This window comes from Dermatophagoides farinae, chromosome 2 (assembly GCF_024713945.1).
Source record: "Dermatophagoides farinae isolate YC_2012a chromosome 2, ASM2471394v1, whole genome shotgun sequence".
In the NCBI taxonomy this organism is placed as follows: Eukaryota; Metazoa; Arthropoda; class Arachnida; order Sarcoptiformes; family Pyroglyphidae; genus Dermatophagoides; species Dermatophagoides farinae.
The window spans coordinates 4,627,720-4,643,517 of NC_134678.1; the positions used below are offsets into that span (position 1 = coordinate 4,627,720).

At 28.7% G+C, this 15,798-nt stretch overlaps 2 protein-coding genes across 6 annotated transcripts in view; one reads left to right on the forward strand and one right to left on the reverse strand.

Moving 5' to 3' along the window:
• LOC124490201 (uncharacterized) overlaps positions 1-9,965 on the forward strand; it is a 39,319-nt gene extending 29,354 nt beyond the window's left edge. For both annotated transcript variants that reach the window (XM_047052699.2, XM_047052771.2), the window contains exons 3-6: positions 2,171-2,353; positions 8,682-8,883; positions 8,948-9,158; positions 9,221-9,965. In XM_047052699.2, the coding sequence (XP_046908655.2) occupies positions 2,171-2,353; positions 8,682-8,883; positions 8,948-9,158; positions 9,221-9,834 (1,210 nt within the window). In that variant the 3' untranslated portion in view covers positions 9,835-9,965. The remainder of the gene's footprint in view (positions 1-2,170; positions 2,354-8,681; positions 8,884-8,947; positions 9,159-9,220) is intronic.
• LOC124490367 (uncharacterized) overlaps positions 1-14,234 on the reverse strand; it is a 55,136-nt gene extending 40,902 nt beyond the window's left edge. Inside the window, exons 1-2 of one of the 4 annotated variants that reach the window (XM_075736002.1) lie at positions 11,623-14,234; positions 10,046-11,557 (exon numbers count right to left, since the gene is read on the reverse strand). In XM_075736002.1, coding sequence (XP_075592117.1) covers positions 10,046-10,872 — 827 coding nt within the window. In that variant the 5' untranslated portion in view covers positions 10,873-11,557; positions 11,623-14,234. Of the gene's footprint in view, positions 1-10,045 lie in introns of all 4 variants that reach the window. The other 3 variants (XM_075736004.1, XM_075736003.1, XM_075736001.1) reach the window with 3 other exon arrangements.
• Positions 14,235-15,798: the final 1,564 nt, after the last annotated feature.

Genomic DNA, 15,798 nt, shown 5'->3' on the forward strand with positions numbered 1-15,798 from the left:
AAAAAGTTATTATATTCAATTGAATCACCAAATGTCACCAGATGAAACTGAAAAATGGAGAGGGGTGACGGAAAGGAAGAGGAAATTTTTTTTTCAATAATAATAAATGATAGTGATGACTATGGTCATTATCATCAGCTGTTGTTTGATGTTTTTAGAAAAGTTTTTTTTCTACGATTTATTTCGATTTTTTTTTCTCTCACTGAAAACAAATCAACCAACTTCAGTACGCTAACTAGCAACTTTTCAAAATTACTAATTATTAGTGAAAGCATGCTAAATCGAATATGATATTTATTGAATGAAAACAAATAAACAAACAAAAATTGAATCGAAATGAAAAAAAAATGTTCATCATCAATTTGTTTGGATAACGTTTTCCAACTAACGTAATACGATAAACGACGAATAAATCTTTGTCAAAGTTTTAATCTCTCATGTTTATCTGATCTCTGTCGTTTTTTTTGTTTCGGTGATTCAAAATGAAATAAATGAAGTTCTAAACTGTTTTTAGAAAGGATAGAATTCTGGTCGAATCCAATGGAAAAAAAACGAGAATAGATGAGAATGTAATGAAAAAGAAAAAATCGATTTTTTTACTCCGTTTCGATTCTAGTTTCCATTGCTGTAATAATTCAAGAATTAAATTACAATTGATTCATTTCTTCACTGTACACATGGTCATCAATTGATCATTGTTGTTGATATCCATCACATTCGAATCATTCAGACTTTGATAGTATTGTTTTCGATCCCCATCACCACCAAAAAAAACAAAACCAAACAATGTTTTCCAAGAAAAAAATCAATTGAAACGAAACGATTCAAGAGAATAATTGAAATGAACAAAATTAGTCGTCATCATTGTATTATTATTACAATTAATCAGACTTTCAGAAACTTTCAAGACTTTTTACTAGAAATTCTGTATGAGTTTTTAGAATATTTATATATTGCACCACCACACAAACATATGGATGGATAACTTTTGTAAATTGTTCCTTAGTCTTAATGTTAATGGAAGGAATATATTTGTTTGTGTATTTGATGGGAAATAATAAACAAAATATAGAGTACCACCATCATCATCATCATCACCAGCATCATACACCGAGTAGTAAATTATCATTCAATTCATTAATTGTTTCTTTCCATTCATGCGAATTGTTGTTGTTGTTGTTGTTCATTTGTTCATTTGTTCCAAATGTTAAATTGTGAATACCAATATATATGAATCATATTGAATTATATATTGAACATGTACCATGAAAAAAATATGATCGGAAACAAAATAATACCATCAGATGATGATGATGATGGAGATTAGTGCAATGTGTGTGTGTGTGTGTGTGGGTGCTTCCCGTTTTTTCCAATTCTTCATTCATCCATTTCAATTCATAATATTATCACTGTTCCTTTCAAGCTTTATTTATTAATATTAGAAATGAAGATGTTTAGTTTAGTTTCAAATAGCGGAAGAAAAACAAAAAATTCCAATAATCCTGAATAAGCAAAAATTGATCAAAAAAAAAAAAAAAAAAAAATGACTTAATTGACCACCACTGTAATGTAGCTGAATACAATACAATGATCATATCCTGAATGTTGAATGAACAATCTTCATCGTAATATCATAATATAACCAATAATAATAAATCGACTCTAACTACAAAGACCTAATAATAGTGAGTGTGATAGAAATAATTGAATGTGAATCTATAGATTCTATAGAATATGTGTTGAATTTATGAACCAAAAAAAAAAAAAAAAAAAATAAAGTTCAAAAAAGGTCAATCAATATATTGAGACCATTGGTCTCTAAATGTGAATAAAGAGTAAATTTTTTGTTTTTCATTGAGATGAGTATGAAAAAAAAATTTCTTCCGTAACAAATAACAGAATATAGAGTCATGTTATCATAATAAAAATAGTCATAGTAAAAAAAAAATTTGCCCAACCGATATCTAAAATGTCTATGTGTGTGTCTTGAATATATAATATATAACACATCCGTAACATTCAAATGTTTTTTTTTCTTTGAACAGACAAGAAATGTATACGCTTACTTGCCATGTAAACGTGAATTTGTTTTTTGATACGAATTTTTTAATAATAATAACAATATTTATTTATTATTTTATCACTTGTTTTTTTTTCTTATTTATTCTAGGTTATTGAATGACAATCATCGACAACAACATGAAAAATATCATCAACAACAGAATAATAATAATAATAATAATTCGAATGGAACAACGGCTGAACCATTTCTATTACGAAGGCCAGAAATTGGACCATGTGGTTGGATGTTTCGAATATTATTACACATTATTTTATTGGGACCAGTACTAAGGTAAGGTTGCAATTATTACAAAAATTCTCTACTACCTCTCTAGGGATATTGTCATATTCATTCATTTTACTTTTTCCATAAGACAAAATGATTTAATCAAAGATACTATACAATAATGGAACATAATCGAACAAGTTGAATGTTCATCTTGTTTTTTCTCTGATTACAAAAAAAATAGACAAGGATGACAATGTGACTATAAATTTGCGTATAGAATAAATCGCTATTGAATTGATTCAGAATAAACGTAGGCTAAATATTAATAATTATAGTGAATGAATGGAAAACATTTGAATTACAAATTTGTGATTTTTACTCTCTTTCTCTATAGAGCTGAATAGTTTCTGATGATGATCTAATTCATCTTGGTTTTGGAAAAAAAAGAAATACATTTGATTTTCGATTTTTCATTCCACGTGATAACCAGATTTCCGAAAAAAAAATTTCCAAACCAAATTTAAGATTTTGATTATTCGAATTTACTATTATATTTCATCATAGAAACGAATGAAGGAAAAAATCAAACGAATCCTCAACTGATGAAAGGAAACAAATCGAATGATTTTGTTTCCCTTCTTTTTATTCATTCATTCAATTCGTATTTTTTTCCACTATATAAAACAAATGTTAAATTAAAATTCAGCTGACGAACACAAATAGGAATCAACCGACCGACCGACCAACTAACCACTAAAACGACAAAGAATATGAGTAAAGATTTTTTTTTTACATTCAATTCAATTCTTGGTTGTTGTTTAAGCAAATGATTCAACAATGATGATGTTGTCGTTGTCAGGGGTAAGGCACAGCCACAGCCATAGACAATTGAACATTGTTATTGGTTGAAAAGACTATTTGATGGATAAATGCAGCAAAATAACATTCGAAAAAAAAATGAAAGGGAAAAAATTGTGAGTAGGGGGTTGAAAGAAGAAATATAAAATAATGTGACAAATCCAGATCTAATAATATTATTTGGTTACTATTTTTTTTCTCGTTAATGCGGTTCCATTAAGTCTCTCGTTCAATCATCTTTCATACTTGATTCAATGTTTTTTTTTTGATTCTGATTCATAAAAACACTGAATGTATAGAGTTTCAAAGATCGATTCTAGCGATTGTATTGAATTGCATTAAAAACGAATGAACAAACTGAACGAATGATGATGATGATGATGATGATGATGAGCTCTCTTGTGTTTGTTGTATATATATACAATTCTAGATGGCTTCATCATCATCATCATCATCTCGTAATAATAACATAATCGAAATACAAAAAATTATAGTCAAAAAAAAAGAATCGAATCATGGATTAATGCTTGGATGGGTTATTAATACTATATTAATGTTATATCATATTAGTGGTGCAACAAGCCAATTGATATGCAATCAATCAAAAAAAAAAACTTTCTATTTTCGATTCTAAGCAACTTTGTGAATCAATTAACATTTTCTTCTTTTCGCAGTCAATTTAATGACAAGAAGAAAAAAAAAATTATTATTATTATTCAGAAATTGTGAAAATCTGATTTAGAAAGAAAAAAATTTGTGGAAAAAAATAGACATAAATGTATTATAGATTGGATAAAAAAAAGAAAGAAATTTATTCTGAATGAATGAACACAGTGGAATCATGAATGACAGGAAAATTATTCAACTCGATGACATTTGCTGGATATTCATCGCAAAAAAAGGTCGTTGATTTCATTGGAAATATATTTCGCCCACTTCCACTAGAAAAAAAAATTTTGTTGTTTAATGTCAATCAAAGTTTGTCGTCACTATATTGCTATTGAAATAATGAATCATTTGTTAAGGTTTTCTTTTTTTTCTCTTTTTTATTCTTCATTCTACAGTTCATAGTACAAAAAAAATGCCAAACAAACTGACCAACATGTGGATGTTGTTTGATGAAAATTGACAGATTGAAAGACATGATTCCATACAAACACACACACACACACACACATACACAATGGTTAACCAATGGTCATTTCATTTCATGTCTATATTTTGATTATTGTTGTTATTCTTGAAACATGAATCTTGATGGTCATTCTTTCTTTCTTTCTCTTTGTTCCTCTCACAAAATGACACACACACAAACATGCATATTGAACAAAATGAACATTTCAATAGTGGTAGTCTATCGTCGATAACATCTCATTTCAAAGAAAAAAAAATCCCTATATATACATTATTGAATCAAGAACTTTGTGGAAAAAAAAATTTTGTATATGAAAATGCGATTTCATATCAAAGATTACAAACATTACATTATCAAACGCGTACACATCATAAATTCATTTCTTTTTCTTGACTGTCTTATTTTTTTTCTTTAAAAAATTCTAGCATACTAAGAATTGTAATAAATAGATGAATAATCCAAAAAAATAGAAAGAACGAAATAAGAATGAAAATCAAAGAAATCTAAACGAAAAACGTGACCACTTTCCCTTTGCCTTTTTTTAAACCGAATCTTTCATTTCATTCACTTATAAGTTTCATCTAAAAAAATAGCCAGTTTATTTATTATATTGTATATAAAGACATTTTATCATCCGATTCTTTAATAAAACAAGTAAACAATGAACGGAATGGAATGGAGAAAGAATTCGTCAAAAAAAAAATAACTTAAAATTGTATTGAAACATTTTTTTTCTCTGCTCAAAAATGAGATTAAATTATCTTTTACTGAATTTACTTTAACTTTCATCATTCATTCATTTATTTTTCTTATTTTTTTTTTGATTTCATAACGTTTGTGTTGGTGACTATTTTTTTTCTACATCCGAAAACTTAAAAACAAAACACGAAATATAAGCTTGCGAAATAAAACATTTCATTCTATTTTCATCCAACACATCTCGATAATGTTTAGTTATAGTATATTTTGTGTTCGTTTGTGTGGAGAAAAAAAAATTTTTTTTTTTGATTCGCAAAAGAATTTCAAATTCTTGTCCTTGATGATACTGGAAACATGAATGGTGATGTTTGGCATGTTCATAAATGTTGTTGTCCATTGATACCGATAATCGTGTCTCTGTGTATAGTCAATTTAAATAATCGATTGTGTTACATTCACCAAGCAAAAAAAGCATCAGAATAAAATAAAAAGCCTACAAATTCTTGTTCAATCCAAACAAAATCAATATTTTGTTGTAATCGTTGATGCTATTGTCGTTTTCAAGTGATTCAAGGAAAAAGAATATATTCGATTCCATTGGAAAATAATATTGAATTGCAATTTATCTACATTTTTCTATCTATCTATCTATCTATCTATTATAGAGAATTTACAATTCAAAAGTCCTATACGAGACACATTATTCGTATTAGGAATATAAATGAACTCAATGTGTACAGTGTTGAATTGATTGTATTCACAAAAAAAAAACGAAAAACGGAAAACAATCAAATCACAAATGAAATGTTCACAAAGAAAATGTTGTGCTAAATGAAAAATGCAGAATGAATGAGATTCTAACGAATTTTTGAACTCTATAGAATAGAATTAGCAAGTTGATTAATTTGAATTTGGCAAGAATTCCGTTCTGGAAAATTTTTTTTTTCGTTTATGTTCCTTTCTTCTTTATATTTAACGGATGACATTGGTCTTTATTCTTATAAATTTCTTCTTTGAAATACGATTTTTGGTCTTCCGCTAGCTATGCCGATGTCGTTTAATATGTATATTGTAATGGGGAATATTCGTACCAATCGATCGAATAGATCAAGTTCATTTGAAGTAATTTCGAATGAAAACTTTCTCTCTCTCTCTCTTTATATATATATATTCAATCTTCACTTTGAACAATCGACTATTGTGATTGGCAAAATTTTCCATTCTAATATTGAAAAGAGAAAAAAAAAATAAAGTGAAATGAAAATTAACATTGATATCAGATCCCAAGACTACCGGAAACAAGTCTTTAGAATTGAACAAGATTAAAATATCGGATTTTTTTTCACTTGACAATTTCGAATTTGGAAATAAAATAACGTATATCACACAAATGTATCTCATTTCCGCACGGCTGTTGAAAATTTCCTGTTTCATAATAATAGAAATGACGAAAAGAATGAAATGAATGCCATTTTCCCTGATATAATTCAGTCTGAAAATCTTTTCTAACCAAGAAGAAATGCAAACACATTGTGTAGTAAAACTGAAAAAAATTGTGGAAAAAACGGTGTCGAAAACCCGGTGATGTTGCCCCTCTTTTTGGTCGCAGCCACTTACCGTTAGTTTCCGACACCTAATGAATAGTGATCCATGATATGTTATTTATATTGTGTTCGTCCAAGCGATTTAAATTTTTACAGTTTATAACGATAAGGTACAGGTTAGATGATCTGATAAGAGATAACAGATAGACAAAAAAAACTATAGGAATTTTGTTTGTATAATCGATATAGATGTAATAAGCGGTATAGAGAGTGGTACAATAATCGAACATTGATCAAAATAGCCGATACGCGATGTTGAAAATTTGATAATAATAATAATCTATTTTATCATGTTTTTTTCACATTTTCTTTACTTTGTTTAAAAATCAAATTGTAATAAAATTTGCGGTTGTTTTTTTCTATAAAAATACACATGGATATAAATTTTCATTTATTCTTTTTTTTTGTTGTGCCAAAGCAAAAAGGCAATTATCCACATTGCCATGAAAATTGGATTATTCGATCATCATCATCATCATCTTCATCATAGTTTGTCATCATTATCATTATTGTTATTATTATCATTATTATTAAAGATATAATAATGGATCATTTATTGTTTGTTGATGTTTTAGAAAATTGATGTTCAGAAACAAAAATAAATAAATAACACACAGATGATTTTCTCTGGGCAAGAAAAAAAAAACATTTGAAAATGTCAATTAAGAATTATTTTTATGGCTTTAAATGGATCGTTATCACCATTTAGAAAATTTGGTAAACGAATGAATGGAATGAAAATAAACCACAACCCCAATCAAACCAAACCAATAAGTACAAAAAAAAGACATCATTAAATTTTGTAGAATAAAAATCAGTGTTTGAATCGATTCGAATGGGAAAATTTTTGGAAAGATTTTTTTTTCTGTTTCCTACTCAAAATTGATCAAAGAAAACGAAATTTTTTTTTAGCCAAAGACAATTATCGGATCGAATACCATGTATATATATATATGAATGATGTATCCATGATGTATTCTGTAACCTGATTTTTTTTTATATATAGCACAACAACAATGTTATCAAATTCTTTGATTAAAATACAACAAGATGGCGATGACAAGATGTTATCGAGAGAAAAAAAACGATATTTTTGAATTATTTATTAATTAAAACCAAAAGGATAAGGACAACATAATAGATAGCAACGACAACAGAAAACAAAAAAAAAACTGATGTAATGAATTGTTGTTGTTACATACAAACGACAAACTAAAAAAAAACTGATAATGAATGAAAACTTTTTTTTTTTCGTTATTCTCCAATCTTATCGATTCACACGATCAAAATATAGCTTCGAAAATATAACAAAGACATAGATATCTCTAGAGAGGGTGAGAGAAAAAAAAAATTCAGAAAATTTTTTTCAACATCAATGTTGTATGGACCATTTCCATTCATTCAAATGTAATTAACAAACTCATTCATTTTTAAACACACACACATACACACACACACACACACGATTCTTTTTTTTCTCGTTGTTCAATGTCAGTTCCTATCATTTAAATAATTAATTAACTAACTAATTAATTTAAAAATGCACAGAAACACACATACACACACAAAAATGAACATGTAAATATATAGAATGGAAATCTTAAGTAGTGCCATGAATATAGCCAGATAACAGACAATGAAAATATCGAAACGTTTTTCACATTTTTATAACATGAATAACGACAGCATATCTTTTTTTTCTTGTATACAGTAGTGTAAAACAAAACGAAAAAGAAAAAAATTAAATTGTTTCACTTTTGAGAATTTCCGATAAAAATTAAAAAAAAAAAAAGAAAATCAACGATACGAGTTGACAGGTTTTTGGAAATTTTAACTACCTCTCTCTTGTTAATAATGGTAAAATTATTTCTCTCCATATATCACTAATTCAACTAGGAGTTTATATAATTGAGTTTATTGAATTTCAAATTTATTCAAAAATGATTTGAATAGATTTATGATGATGATAATTGATAATTAATGATTACAAAATTCTTTAAACAAATTTTCAATCGAAAAACATCAACCCTTAACGCCATCTGCCGAAGTTTTTTCAAATTTATTAAAAATTTTGTTTTTTTTTCATTTCTTTTAGATATATCGAACTATTACGATATGGTGTTAAAAGTTGGTCGGATAAACGTCGTCGTGTTGATTATCAACAACAGAATGGTCAAAAAGATGGTGGATGGTCAACATCATCATCTACGGCATTGCCATCATTATCAACCACATTGCCTAGACCTCGTTTTCAATCATCCATTGGTCCAGGTGGTTTACCCGATTTTGAACCAGCAGTGAGTAGTGATCATCCACACAGAGAGATACTAAAATACATTTGTAATTATATCATTAAAACAGCGAAAGTCGGCTAGTCATGAGAAATCTTCATTTAATCGTATCGATTATTATCTATTAACGGTGGCCGAAGATCGTGACACTTCATTGCTAAGTTTGTTTCAATGTTTAATGCAATGTACAATACAAATGACATTGCATCTACATTCACTTATTTCACATTGGTATTTTGAGCATCATCATCATCTCAATAATTACAATCACAATTATACAGGTAAGAATAAGAGAATATTCTTTATCAATTCTTTATAATATTTTTCTATCCAATCTTTATAGAATATGTTCAGATGACCGTGATCTTTTTGGCACTGTTTGAAACCTCTTGGTCAATCAGTTCCTATCATCGAGCCTTACGTCGAGCTTCATATGATAAACGTAATCTATCAGCCTTTGGTACAATTATACAATCATTTTGGCATGGATTAACATTGGCATCCAGATTACTGGCCATTTCATTGTTCCTACATCAATTCGGTTATTGGTTATTACCGATTGGAATCGGTCATTGGGGCATAATGACCATATGGATAATGCATCAGGGAACACATTTCTTTGATTCAGAACTTGGCCGACCAAATCCTTGTCAAGAATATATGTTCAACATGCTTATCGGGTTAATTTATTTATTCATATTCATCAATCTAAAAGACGAACCAACTCGTTATAAATATTTTGCATTTTATACTGTAATTATGGTCGAAGATTTTACATTTGCTGCACTTTGGTTTTTGCGTATAGAAACTGATTATTTTTGGTCATTACGTTCATTGTTGTTTGTTGCCGTACCAATATTATTCATTGTAAGCATTCTAGTCATGCAATTCTATTATTGGTTCGTACATCCAAATGGACGTCCATTGATTGTCAATAAAGCAGCTAGATGTTGTTGATATGCATACAATCAAAGTTGATATGAAAAAAAATGACAAATGACACTCCAGTGAGAAACACGGACATCTTTTTTTTTGTTATAAATTACATTCTCATTGATAAAAATAATAAATTTCATTTTCAATTCAAACTCTTCTTTTAGTCACCCTAAAATTGGTTTATTGATTCATATATGAAAAAAAAAATAAATTTTCAATAACAAAAACTTACCCATCTTTGTCGTATTTGATTGTTAAGAAATTTGAATATGTCGATAAAAGATTAAATAGAATTGTTGATGATGATGACGGTGGTGGAGGTGATGGTTGCATATTTCGTTGATTATGATGATAATGATGTGAAACGATTGATGATGATGGTACAATTTTTTTAATCTCATAATCATTATCATCTGATGGAGATGATGATATTTCATTCGTAATCGATGATAAAATTGTTGATTGATAATCACTATGATTATGATGATGATGATGATGATGTGGAGACTCAGTTATATTCAAAGGTGAAGTATGTTGATGTTGATCACTTTGATGAATATATTGAAAAAGTCCATCAATAAATTCAGCTAATGAAACACGACCATCTTGATCAGAATCTAATTTATCAAACAATTGTTCAATAATTGTATCATTCTGAATGTTCATACCAATATGTTCACAAACACGATACAGTTCATGAACGGTTAGATATCCATCACGGCCAACATCTAATTGTTTCCAAATATCAAGTAGATATTCTTCATATGATAATGTATCATTAATTGTGGTGGTAGTATCCACTATTTCTGAATGACCATCATCACCATTCGAAGGTGTTGTTGCATAAAGTTGATCTAAATAATCATCATATTCATATGGTTCATCATCAATTTTTGGTGTTGTACTGATTACATCCAATGATGATGGTGGTGAGGTATTTGTGATTAAATCCAAAACATTATTGTTGATTATTGTTGGTGATGATGATGATGTTGTTGTAGATTGTGGACAATCATAACGATCAACGTAATAATCATCGTCCTCCATTTTTTTTTTCATTGATTGGATTAAAATTTTATTTATGCAATTTGATTGAATTTATAGAATGTGAATAGAACATCACAAGTCATCACATCGATGATCGATTTTAGTTGATGTGTAAATTCACAATGAACAGGATGGCTAATATATGAACACAATGGTTATCCATACATACAGGAAAATAGGTGATTTGAATTTTTTTTTTTTTTTTTTGAATAAAGTGAAATATTTTCATCAATGGTGATGTGTTTTTTTTGTGTGAATGAAAACAAACAAACAAACAAACAATTTTTGTTGGAATTCATCCGACCAAAACCAGTGGTCTTATAAACGCATTTCAAAGCGTTAAGTTATACAACAGAAAAAAATACTCATATTTTTTTCAGGATACCTTGTTTTAGTCATTATCGTTATGATTTTTATATACGTTCTCTATTCGACCATAACGTATAAATGTTCTTTTTTTACGTATGATATATTATATATCGAGGACGTCAACTCTTCGATGCGTTCTGGTTGTTTTTTTTTGTTGCTGTCATCGTATTCATTTAAAGAAAACGAAATATTTGTTTGGAAAAAAAGAGAAAAAGAACTATGAGAACATATGAGAACAAAAGGATATATGATTCGCAATGGTTTTCAATGAATTGGATTGCATTAAATTGTTTATGTGGTTGGTTGGTTGGTTGGTTGACAATATGAACTGTATAATAAACAGTATATATATACACAGGAGGTTCATTGAAATGGAAATGAGAAATATATTACCTGGGTAAAAATGATGATGATGTTATAATAGTGGTGGTGGCCACGGCGGTAACAGTGATGATTAGAATGATGATGATGATGATGATGGTAAAAATAGAAATCTTTGTGGTTGTCGATTATGGATAATGTTACATTAGTGATGATGGTTGCAAATGAAACAATTATGAACAACAAATGAAGATTTTTCTTTTGTTGGAAAAAGAGAGAAAAAAAAATATATTTCATAAATGATAACTCCAGATGATCATCATCGACAAAGACGACAATGATGATTATGTTGATAATATAATGATGAAATTGTCAAAAGTTCATGGACCTTATTCATCATAATGGCCAATTTTTAGCATTCAAATATGTATGTAGTCGTTGTGTATGAATTCATTCATTCATTCGGGGACAAACAACCGAAAGTAGGATTAAATTTTCCAATTCATTTCCCAGTCATCGAATCTTTTTCTTCTACTCTTCGATCATTGATTGATGAGAATTATTTTAACACAAATACATAGAAGACGAATCATTGGCATAAGATGAATACATTTAAAATTTGAATGAATGAATCAATAAATAAACATGAGGAAAAAGGTCAATCGGATTGTTGTGGTCGTTGTATATACAGTACAATCTATTGATAATCTTTGTGTTGACACCCAACATCAGATTGATCGATATGATCCATGATGTATTTGAAAATACTATTAGAACTGAAGAATAGATGGAAGATAATTTTCTGGGTCACAATATTGCAGTTTTATTTTGGGCGCCATTTATTTAACAAAAATTACGATAACTCTATAAAAATTGTTGAAGAAGACATTTGGACGTATGGCAAATCGTATTGTATTTGTCCTTGATCTTCCCTTTTTTCACAAGGTGTCAAATTTTGGAAATCTGTAGTCCGTAGAGCTGCTGCTGAGATTGGTGAATGAAATGATTGTTGCATGTCATTGTTGTCATTGTAAATCTATCGATTCAAAAATGAACGTAAAGAGAAGATTTGATAAAATTTAAAGAAAAGATATTGTCGCCCTCCTACACACACAAATACTATTCTTTATTCCAAAATGACAACTAGTTGAAATAAATTCACACATAATATCGAACGATAACCAAAAAACGTTACCAATTTGAATCAAAAAAAAAAATCGTACAAGCAAAAAATCTGCATGGCATGGATCTACATTTTTTGAAGTCGATTCGTTAGAAAATAGTAGTGGCGCCTTTGAATATCATCATTGTGGCAATAATGGATGTGTAATAATCATCATAATGGTGTGGTCGTTATCGTCACATTGAATGGTATGCAGACACAAATAGGCATTCTCTTTCTCTCAAACTACACATACAAATACATAATGGATTTACAACAATGATGATGGTCATTTTCTCGATGATATATTATCAAATGAATGAGATTTGGCCTTGGATGATTGGCGCACTCGATGATTGAGAAATAAAAATGAAAATTAGAGTTACTTCTTCTCTTACCTTGCCAGTTCTCATCACCCTTTTTTTCTATTTCAATCGTGGTTATTTTCAATTTGGTAGCAAACAGGTCTAAACTCCTTTCACTTATAATTATCAAAGGTATTTGACACACGGTAAGACAAGTGCGACGGATGATTTTATACTCTAAACTTATGAAGTGAGTAACGATGAGTTATGTAATCCGGGTAATATTTATTTACGATGGCACCATTTTGTTATTTTTTTCCAAAAAAGAAGTTCATTACAAAAACATTGACAAAAGATTTGTTTTGAAGATAATAAAAAATTTTACCAAACAAATTTGTTGTTGGACGCATTAAAAACACTGACAACACCTAGTCACTCTCTCTCATCAATAATTTGGAGTGGGATTCAGAATAGTTCTAGTCAGAATTTGTTGTCATTTTGTTCGAGGTCTGGATTCATTCTATATACCTGTTTGTTCCGTCATTGGTACGCCAAATTGGTTACTGGTATTTTTTTTTTATTTACCCATGGCAACAATATTGTGAACTGTATGTTGTTTTTTCAAATTAACTTAATTTTTGCAATGATTTTTGATTAAAGAAATTTAAAGAATTTTTATTAGCATAAATTTTTTTCACACATAATGAAATTAATAATAAAAAAAGATTTTAAAAATGTTCAAACTGGCTTGATATAAAAAAAACGACAATACAGTGATGGTTCTTAGTTTCGAACAGCATTTACAGTAAAATTACTAATCATTTCATTGATGCGATCTGGAAGTATTCTGGTTGAACGGAATTGTTGCATTTCTTCTTTGGTCATGTTGCCCAACAATTTGCCAGGAATGTGTCGGATGGAATCACGGAAATCCGGTTCATCATTAATTGCGTTTACATAGATTGAAAACAAAGCCATTACGAGAGCCAACATCATGATAACAACGAACATTAAACGGCCAGACATTTTTGCAGAGATTATAAGAGAGAGAGAGAGAGAGAGAGAGAGATTTCAACAAATTCAAAATTTTAAAAAAATTCAAAAATTTTATGATTCAATAGTTGATTATTTTGTAAAATCGTTCAGATATTGCTTTGATTAGTAGTGATAGTAGTGAAGTTGTTGGTTGTGATTTCATTGGTACCGACAAGTAGAGATTATATTTATTTTCAAACGGCATTGTTGATTGATTGTACGATGTGATTATTCTAATAATAATAATATAATTTAATATAATAATTATTTTAAATTTTAATTTGATATAATGATTATCAAATTTAAAAATAAATTAAATTTATTTTCGCTAGGTGTCGACACATTTTCGACACATTTGAATGCAGTATTGTATGAGTATTCTGTGACTATCGATTATTCGTTCATTCATTTGTTTTGCATCATATCGCAGTTTTTGTCATGTATATTGAATCAATTTCATCATCATTTTAATTTATTTAAAGCCATTATATCGAATGTTTGTAACAAAAAATTTCATTTCATCGATTCATTGTTTTATCAATATTCGGAATGGATCGTGTTTCAAAAAGGATAAAATCTAACCAAAAATGCAATCATTCTGTGAATAATTCTAACAAAACCGTTTCAACTTCAAATAATAAAATTATACCCAAAACACAAACTATTCGAAATTCCAAAGTCTCTGAAGAAACCGAACACAATCATGAAAAAATTGTTTCAATTCAATTAAATTCAATTTTGACAACCGATGATCATGTCATTCGTCCATCAAATGTTGATGAGAAAGATAAAGAGAAATCAAATCATTCTGAAAAAAGTGATGAAACATCCGATTCAACCACAACAACACAATTCGAACTATCAAAAGGACATTCAATATGTCCGATTATTAGTCGATATAAAATTGAAAGCATTTCTACTATAAAACCATTTATTCCTTTGAACGATATTTTAAATGAGAGAATCAAAAATGCATTTATAAATGGTATCGATGATCATGATGATGATGATGATGAGGATGTAGATGAAGAACAAGATACGATTGTTGTCCAACCTTTGATAAAAGCTTTAAAAAACAAACAAAAACAACAAACAAATGTCTCTTCATCGCCAAATATCAATTTCAAAAAATGGGCCGATGCTTTCAACAATGATCTGGCAAAATTGTCTGCCATCAGCGGATGATTCTTTTCAGAATTCTAGTTTTGATCGTGATCAAAATTTCGTCAATTGTTCAAGTAACAATGTTATTAATTCTACTAATGAAAATGAAAGAATAGATGATAATTTATCAATTTTGGAAGATAAAAATCCTTGTCCAAATGAAACAACAATTATATCAGATACAAGCTGCAATTTTTCTAAGCAACTATCAGAAAAGCATTTAAAAATTTCAAGAAATAAACCACCTGTACAATCAACACCATTACCTGAAATCCAACGTCGAGCATTAAAACGATTTTCACAATTAGAAATTGCAAACCATACGATCACGAAACCATCTTTCAATGATTCATTGAATGATTATTTCGATAACAACGGGGAGGATATTGAATACAGAGAATTAATCGCCGAACAAGAATCATCACAAAATAAGATGGACAAATTTTGTGACCAATCAGAACAGCACAATTTATTAGCCGAAAAAATTACATTAAGAATACCTCAATCATTACTACTTAATAATAATAGTTATAAATCATTGACACTTGAACAAATCATTGCCCAATTGAATACACACACAAA